The 8,660-nt window shown below is 43.1% G+C and overlaps 1 protein-coding gene across 7 annotated transcripts in view; it reads right to left on the reverse strand.

Moving 5' to 3' along the window:
• Window positions 1-6,624, reverse strand: part of PCDH9 (protocadherin 9) — a 907,179-nt gene extending 900,555 nt beyond the window's left edge. For all 7 annotated transcript variants that reach the window (XM_017523605.2, XM_017523602.2, XM_017523604.2 and 4 more), the window contains exons 1-2: window positions 5,953-6,624; window positions 1,573-4,743 (exon numbers count right to left, since the gene is read on the reverse strand). In XM_017523605.2, coding sequence (XP_017379094.1) covers window positions 1,573-4,608 — 3,036 coding nt within the window. In that variant the 5' untranslated portion in view covers window positions 4,609-4,743; window positions 5,953-6,624. The remainder of the gene's footprint in view (window positions 1-1,572; window positions 4,744-5,952) is intronic.
• Between the last annotated feature and the right edge of the window lie 2,036 nt (window positions 6,625-8,660).

An 8,660-nucleotide genomic window follows, 5' to 3' on the forward strand; every position in this document is an offset into this window, starting at 1 on the left:
AGTGCTCCAGTGTTTAATATTTTACTTTAAAAAATGGAGATTTTAGTTGTATGGTAATACATATTATACTTGACATTCTGGGATTATCTGTGTGACCTCATTGTCCAAAATTACTTTTAGAAATATTTTATTACCACAAAGCCTTAAGTCATTCCAGAGCAAAAAATGATAGTAGGTAAGGGGGAAACTGTTTCAATAAAACACCCTACTTCACCCCCCACTCAGAAAAGGAAAAGTCTTGATTCTCCAAAGACTAATCAATGATAACTGTCAATACTGTTCTGAAAATTAATTTTGCCTTACTTGATTTTTTAAAATCTATGTGTTCCTTATTTATAAACAAGTACAAATGGGCCATCACCATAGGTGAAGTCCATATTGACAAAGACAGAACTACCATTACGAAATCCTAGAAAGTTGGTGTGCTGAGAGCTAATCACAAAAGAGCAAGCAAATGAACTTAAACACTAGTTGCTCCAGAGCAACTATCATTAAATAAAAGGTATCTTTGGCTGTACTACCAGCTTGATCCTTCCCTCCCCCTTCTTGCTACTGCGGGATTGGCACCTGGCCAGCACAAGCGACATGATACCCTAGTGCCATCTACAGGCTATTATCGATATTCAAATTTTGTGGCAACAGACAAGCACCAGTGAAATAAATTAGACAGCGCTGCATTTAAATCTTTATTAACAAGGAATTATTAGACCTAAGAAAAACTAATTCTGGATTTGGTTGAAATATGAGTCTCTCAGCCTCTTAATCCCTCTTCATATGGCATATTTCACAGTTTAAAATGAGTTATGACAGATCACTTATGCATTACTAAGATGAGAGAATATTTACAATGGATTCATTCTTTTCTTTATAAATCAGTTATATTAGGCAGCAAGCATTTCTTTTTTTTTTCTTTTTTTGAAAGAGTATTTAGCCACTGTGGACACTAAAAATCTTTCTATTAAGTACCGAATTTAATATATTACAATAAAATAATTTAAAATCAAAGAGAAGACTTCCTATATGGCTTAGTTGCAATCTATCAACAAGCATGTGCTTCACAGCTGATGTACATTTAATATTCTACTATCCTGTTTAGAGACTAAAAAAAAATTAACCCCTTTAGCAATCACAGCGCCGACATAATTGCAGTCATACCTTCAAAAGTCATTTAAAACTTGAGATTTGAAGGTGACTTTTTAGATCAAAAGGTAAGGTGAAAATTTTGAAGCAGTCAATTTGGACACCCCAGGAGCAGAATTTGGCATATCAGGACAGGTTTTCTTCTTCAGCAAACATTGTCTTGGGACAATTTGGAATAATTTTCTCTTTTCATCTTTTGCCATTTTGAAGGCAGCTGGGAGGTTAAAATATTCTTAGAACTCAGAAATTTCAAAGCTGCTCTAAAAATTCTTGACTGAGCCCCAGAGGAATAGAAAAGGGGTCAAGTTTTTTTTTAACCTCTTTATAACTAAGCTAAAGTTAGACCAAAACAATAGACACACTGGCACATTAATACTGGTTGACTGGGCACTTGTATGCAGTACTTATAGACCAGTAAAAGTGCTCGTTTACCTGTCTGGTGTGTAAGGGGCCCTTTGTCTTGAAGCCTCCTTGGGAACTGCACTCTGAGGCACTGAAGTGATCTGAACTAGTGGAAGAGCGTTTAGAAAGGGTATCACAACCCCCGACAAAGGTGTTGTCCAAAGGGAGTTCCTGAATCACATGATGCTTTTTCACAGAAACTGGAGTGTCTGGTTTGAGATGAAAAGCAGGCTGTGGAGAAGCAGATTTGTAGTGCTTGGCCAGGTCAGGACTGTTAGGCTTGAACGTGGTTGGAGGTGCCGGGCCCCAGTCAAATCTTCCTATACTTTGCTCCTCCAGTTCAGCCGGCAGGCTTATTGTCCCATTGATAGGTTCATGAACTGCATCATCGGGTTTGGACTCTTCGATAGTAACAAAGTTCAAAAGAGAGCTCTTGGGAGACTTCCTTTTCTTTCTTTTCTTTTTCTTGTTTTGTTTGTTCTCCTGGTTTGGGGACATCCATTCGGCACCTTGCTTGCTCCTCTGAGCTGCTTTGAACCTTGATGCATGGCGACAGCGCACCAGAACAGTGACAAAGATCACAACGATGACCACCATGGCACCGGCAATGATGGCAATCATGATGGTTAGATAGTCCTCATTTTGATAGGGTTGGCTACTGTCCCCTATGTTCCTGTCCAACGGGGTCTCCATAGTCCTGCGGATCAAGTCATAGATATAGGAGGCATTTCCAGCAGTGTCGTTAACATAAAGGAATACAAGCACAAGCGTGTGCAAAGACTTAGGGTACCCCAGGTCACTTATGTTGACCACCAAGCGATGCAATCCCACATCAGTAGGTGCTGGTTTTTCTTCCAGAGTAATGTTACCTGTTACTGGATCAATCCGAAATAAGCCTTTGTTGTTTCCACTCACTATAGTATACTTTAGTTCAGCGTTCATTCCAGTGTCAACATCCACTGCAAAAACTTCTGCTACCACGGAGCCAGGAATGGCTGAGAGGGGCACCAACTTAAAGGAAGTATTAGATGGTGGAGAAATGACAACTGGGCTGTTGTCATTGACATCCATGACGTTGATAGTTACTTTTGCAGTAGAGGAACGAGGTGGTTGTCCTCCATCAGTGGCTTTGACATCAAAAGTGTAGGAACTCTGCTGCTCTCTATCAAAGGAGACATTTGACTTTATGACTCCCGAATAGGGATCCAACACAAAATTATCGTTGTCATTTAGAATGGAAAGAGTCACAGCTTTATTCTCTCCAGCATCTGCATCTGTCACTGTGATTACCCCCACAGTACTATACTTTGGCAGATTCTCAGACACAAAAAATTGAAAATGATTATGAGTAAACTTGGGGCTATTGTCATTCTCATCCAGAACAGTAACTATCACAGCCGCTTGGCTTTGGAGGGGAGGGGTTCCATTGTCCCTGGCAGTTACTGTAAAAATGAATCGTTCTTGTTCTTCTCTGTCAAAGACTCTGGAGGCTGTCAAAACTCCTGTTTTTCGGTCCAGATCAAAGAAGGAGGCATTCGGTCCAAGCTGATAAACAATGTCTGCATTTTTCCCACTGTCTTCATCTGTGGCACTAATAGTTGTTAAGTATAACCCACGTCGGTTGTTTTCAGAAACTGACAGCTCAATTACAGGCTGGCTGAAAATTGGTGGGTTGTCATTTTCATCCTCAAGCTTAACCCTTACCAGGGCAGTCTGATTTAAACTGGGCTTCCCAGAATCAGAGGCAACAATTTTAAAGCTGAATTCTTTGGTGCCCTCATAGTCCAACAATGAAGAGGTCTCTAACAAATATTGGTTGTCATAAACTGCCTTCAAATGAAATGGGACCTCTCTTTCAATAAAACAGATCACTTTGCCATTCACATCTGTGTCCTTATCTGAAACTGTAATTAGGGCAATCTTTGTATTGACAGGATCTTTCTCAGATAAATACACGGTGCCATTGATGGGACTTATAATGTACCTGAGGTCTATATTAGGAGGGTTATCATTTACATCGGTGACATTGATGGTAACCGTTGCTCGAGCAGGAGTGGAGCTGCCATCACTAGCCAGCACTGTCACTTTGTGAATGGCTGTTTCCTCTCTGTCTAAGGACCTCTGAACTGTAATCAGCCCAGTAGTATTATTTAAAGCAAAGAGTCTTTTGGTTGCAGGGGCGACCTGGGCACCAAAAATGTACCGGATTTCAGCATTACTGCCTATATCTGCATCAGTGGCATGGAGCTGAATTACAGAGGTACCTACAGGAGCATTCTCTGGAATATGCACCTCTACCTGACCCTCTTTAAACACTGGTCTGTTGTCATTTACATCACTTACTGTGACCTGCAGTATGGCTGTACTGGATTTCTGTGGAGTGCCTCCATCCTCTACTTTGATTTTCATCACATAGGTATCTTTCTGTTCTCTATCCAAGTTTTGCTGAACAATCAATTGTGGCCACTTCTCTCCCTCCGGAGTTTCCACTATATCCAGTCCAAAAACACTCTGCCCATTTAACAATTCATAATGCTGTACACCATTGAAGCCTGTGTCAGGATCTGTTGCTGATGGAATTGGAAAGCGGCTGTTGATCAAAGTGTTTTCTGGAATGGAAATATTGATGACAGGAGATGGAAACATGGGGGCATTATCATTGGTATCCTTGACAATTATTTTTATTTTGATCAGCCTAAAGAAGTCATTGGGGAGGATCACCACCTCAAGTTCAAAGAAACACTCATTCTCCTCAGCATATGAGGCGCCAGCACAGAGTTTTTCTCTGTCTATCCTGTTGGAGGTTGTGAAAATTTCCCCAGTGCTGCTGGATACTTTCACCAAAGGGGCATCCCCAGCTTTAGAAACCAGTCTGTAGACAAGGCTGGCACTGGTCCCTGTGGCAGCATTGATGTGAGAAATGTTCAGATCCTTTGGTATGTTTCCTATGGGCACATTTTCAGGCAATTCCTCTCTAATAGTGTAAATAAGTTCTTGAGCTATTGCGGAATCCAGCCTTAAACAGGCAATCAGAGCAGCCAACAGGTAAAAATCCCTCAGGTCCATGATAATGTATTTATTTTCTTTTCCTGGATTTTAGGGTTTAAAGGTTTCCACTGAGGAATGATGCACAAATTCCAAGAGGAAGCGTGCAAGGACTGGAGGATGCATTATATCTCATCACTTATTTGGAGACAGCCACTGTCAACACAATCGTATAGACAATATTATTCTTCAGTAAATAAAAACACATCGTCACAAAATACCACCACACATTTTCCCCTGCACATTAGTAAACATGGCAGTTTGCTCTGCCACTGTTTGCAAGTTTACTCTTTGGAGAAAAACACTAAATATCTCCTGCTTGTTGCATTTGCCGGGAGAAAATAAAATTTTCTACTTTTGAATTAAGGACAGCTGCTATTTTTACCTATATTCACACACGTTGTTTTTCAGAATACTGTTTAATTCAAAACATGCATTCTGGTTCTCCTCTTCCCCTCCCCCTGCCTCACCCTCCTCCTGGCCTCTAACCCACCTCCTTCAGTCTTTTTAGGTGGAAGTGAAAAACCCTAAGTATTTAGCTTATGGTTCCTGCTAATTGCTTCATCTCTTGTCAAATGTGTTTTCTTCTCTGCCACACTGAGTCACCTATTTTTTTTTCTAAAAAGACTATTTCTTTCCTCCCACTTCTTCAACTGCCTTCTAATACAATCTTACTGGGGAACGAGCATCCGGACATGCCGCTGCAGCATCAGAAGCAGTAGTCACCGGCCACTACACATCCTCATTACCCAAAAGCACAACACCAAGACTTCTGATTTCTTGCCCACAGCTTGCTCTCCTTTCTCCATATTGACAAATTATCCCCATTAGGATTCGTAAACACATTAAAACTTTTAAAAATGTATCATAAGATAGGATTCCTTATCTAGAGGTGGAAGAGAGTGCCGAGATGTAAGTGAAATGCGGCTAACATTTCCACGTAACATCACAATATTTCCCACTGAACATAAAAGAGAAAAAAAAATGCAGTTTCTTAATCCCGATCTCTGGTTAGAATATTAGTAATATTTGCTGCACATAAATACTGCAACCCAATCACGCAGGTAAAAAGGCTTCTGCTTAGATGCTCCCATAACTGCAATTTAAATGGGTGCAAGGCTCCAGGCAGCTACCTACTTGAGTAGGACTGGTCAGTTCTCAGGCTCTAATCTTATCTGCATTAGGCTGCACAGTAGCTGATGCCCGAGATTAGTTCCGGCAGAGTGATGCAGGTAGGGATGCAGATACAGCCGAGTAGGTGAGCTCTGCCCCAACCGTCTACCCAATTACAAACATCTCCCGTCTACACTGAGGACACATCTAAACACAGAATTTACGATTGTGCATGCGAAACTTTACACTTACGTTAGTTGCCTCAACCTTTCCCCTTTCCCAGTATGCTGCAGTTAGGAATGATTTGTTCCAACACATAGAAAGCCATGCATCTGGTAGCACCAGTTTGGGGAGAAATCAGAAGCAGCAAAACGTTTCCTCCTTGTAAAATGTGTTGCTTCGGGCTGGCAAATTAGCAACTCCAGAGAACAAATTCAGGGATTTGTCGTTAGTCATTCTCTCCACATTTCGTCTTTCCTACCCACTGGGTCTGGGTTCTTCTGGGTATTTGTGTGGCACACACACAACATCCAGTTGCACTTCTTCAGCTCAGGGATATTTTCCACAGCATCAAGCATACCATTTCCATCCAATGCCAATACTGCTTAAGTCTCTAACTTCTTGTAGGAAACGTCAGAGTTGCAGTGATGGTGATGCTCTGGCAGCTATCCGGGTGACAGTTGCCCTAAAAATTCCTAATCGGTTATCTCTTGAGTGCTTCAGAGACTCTAAGGCGCTCCTTTCCGTCTCGCATGCTCTCCCTCTCTCCCTTCTCCTCTGCCCCTCTCTCCTTCTCCCTCTCCTCTCCTCTCTCTGAACTGAATTTCTTGATATAACTCTCAATAAGCCCAGAGGGAGGGCGTGACTGCCCAGGCCCCGCCCCCGGGCCCTGATTGGCCTGCATCTTGCGGTGCGGGCGGCCGCAGCCCGGCGCGAGGGAGGGGGCGCAGAACAAGGCGCTGACTGTCTCCCAGCCTCCCCTCCTCCGCGCCCCCTCGGCAGCCGCGAAAACCCGGAAATCTGATCCTGACCCTAGGAGATCCGGGTTCCAGGAGGTGCACTGAGCATGCCCAGCAGGGTCCGGTGGGGTGAGGACGCTCTGATGCTCCCCAGGCCCGCGCGGAAGCAGCGCTCGCAGGCGCTAGAGTAGAGCGAACCTCCGAACCCGGGCTGTCTGGTGGGCAGGGTAGCGCGGGAGCCCCGCAGGACGCGCGGGCGCGGATCCGAGAATCATGGGCCGCCGCTGTGGGCGAATGAGGGTCACCGAGGCGGCTCGTTTCCAGGCGCACACTTCGCACATCTTCTAAGTGGAGGGGCCAAAATGCACAGATGGGGGAGTCTACCCGCGATCCGAGGCGCCAGACGTCTTGCCACCCCGGGGTTGGGAGCACGCGCCAGCAGATCCCCGGAGCGCGTTAAACGGACAACCTGCCTGGTGCTGCAGATAGAGGCTTTTGCTGGCAGGGACACTGGAAAGAAGGGCAGAGAGGGAGCACAGTGAAAGGTGGGGGCCGCGGAATTTGGAATCTCTGCGGAGATGGTCCAGAAAATTAATCGGAACACTTCCTACATGCAGGGTCGCGGAAACTGCCTGGGAAAGAGAAAGTGGCGGCGTCTGAGGTCTCCTCGGTCAGCCCGGGCCAGTGGGCTACGCGTGCTAAGTCTCCTCCAGCGGAGCGGGACCGGCCGCGGCGGTGGATCGTGGCGATCCCTGCACTTCTGCTCCAGCCGCGCCTGGAAACCTGAGAACCTGAGCTCACCCGGACTCGCGGCTGCTGCAAATCCCGCGTCCAGCCCACCTCACTGCAAACTTTGCTTCCGAGGGTCTGGAAGGAGTCCCAGGCAGCTGTTCAACAAGCTGTGCAACACTTCCTTTCCCCAGGCACTGATTCCAACTTTCTTTCCTGTGATTCTTTTCTAGTGCATTTCATTTCCCTGACTCTAGCTCAGTACTAAATCCTCACAAGTTTCTCTTTTTTATACAGGAACTGGATGGAATTACTCCCCCCCCCAAAAAAAATAGCTTTATTTCTCAAATATTGACCCCAAAGCACTATCTAGTAATATACTTGATTGATCTTTTACAGTCAGTAAACCGCAAAGGTTTGTTAAATGACTTGCACTTAAAACGCCTGATATCTGAGTAAAGTTTGAAGCATTAACATAGAAACAGTTCACTTGGAACAAAAATTTATTTTCTGAATAACCTATAAACGTAGTCTGAGAAGGTTTTAGTGCATGATTGAATAACGGTCTAACTTACAGGAAGAATAAAAAGCATTTATTTTAATCCTGTGTGTTCCCCATTCTGTAATGGGCTGAACAGGCATTAAAGGCTGTTGACATATTTTAGCACTATGAAGTCGTGTTGGAGAATTCCTCTTATTTTTTAGTACACTGGTTTTCGTTTTAAATAAGAACATTTCTTTTTAGATGTTTAAATTAACAGTATAAAAAAAAATCGCGAATCAAGCCTACCAAGCCATATATTGAATAAATGACATTACCTAACCAACTCATTTGACATCACAATTTTCCAACATGAAATTGTAAGTTCTTTTTAATTCAAACTTTTCCTTAAAGAGTCACCGTTCAATTGTAGTGTCTAAAAGTCCACTATAAAATCCGTTAATCCCTTATATGTGAAATATAAAACACTTTCCTTGCAGATAATAGATTGATATTGTTTTTAAATAGCAAAGCAACTTTTATTATAGTAATATTATGTTTGATTAGAATATATAAAATTTAAGAATGGGGGTGACCTCTAAGTATCCAAAAGTCAAAAGAAAAATATTACCTCACCTCACAGAATAATGGCAGTGAATTAAAGGATGATTCTTTTATCTTACCATAGTAAACAATCATTTTGCCATTCACAAAATCTACAATTAAAACTAGTACATTGTTCCAATTGCCACCTATTTTATGCACTGCACTGTTTTTAAATAAATGAACCA

This window comes from Cebus imitator, unplaced genomic scaffold (assembly GCF_001604975.1).
Source record: "Cebus imitator isolate Cc_AM_T3 unplaced genomic scaffold, Cebus_imitator-1.0 Scaffold29, whole genome shotgun sequence".
Taxonomy (NCBI): Eukaryota; Metazoa; Chordata; class Mammalia; order Primates; family Cebidae; genus Cebus; species Cebus imitator.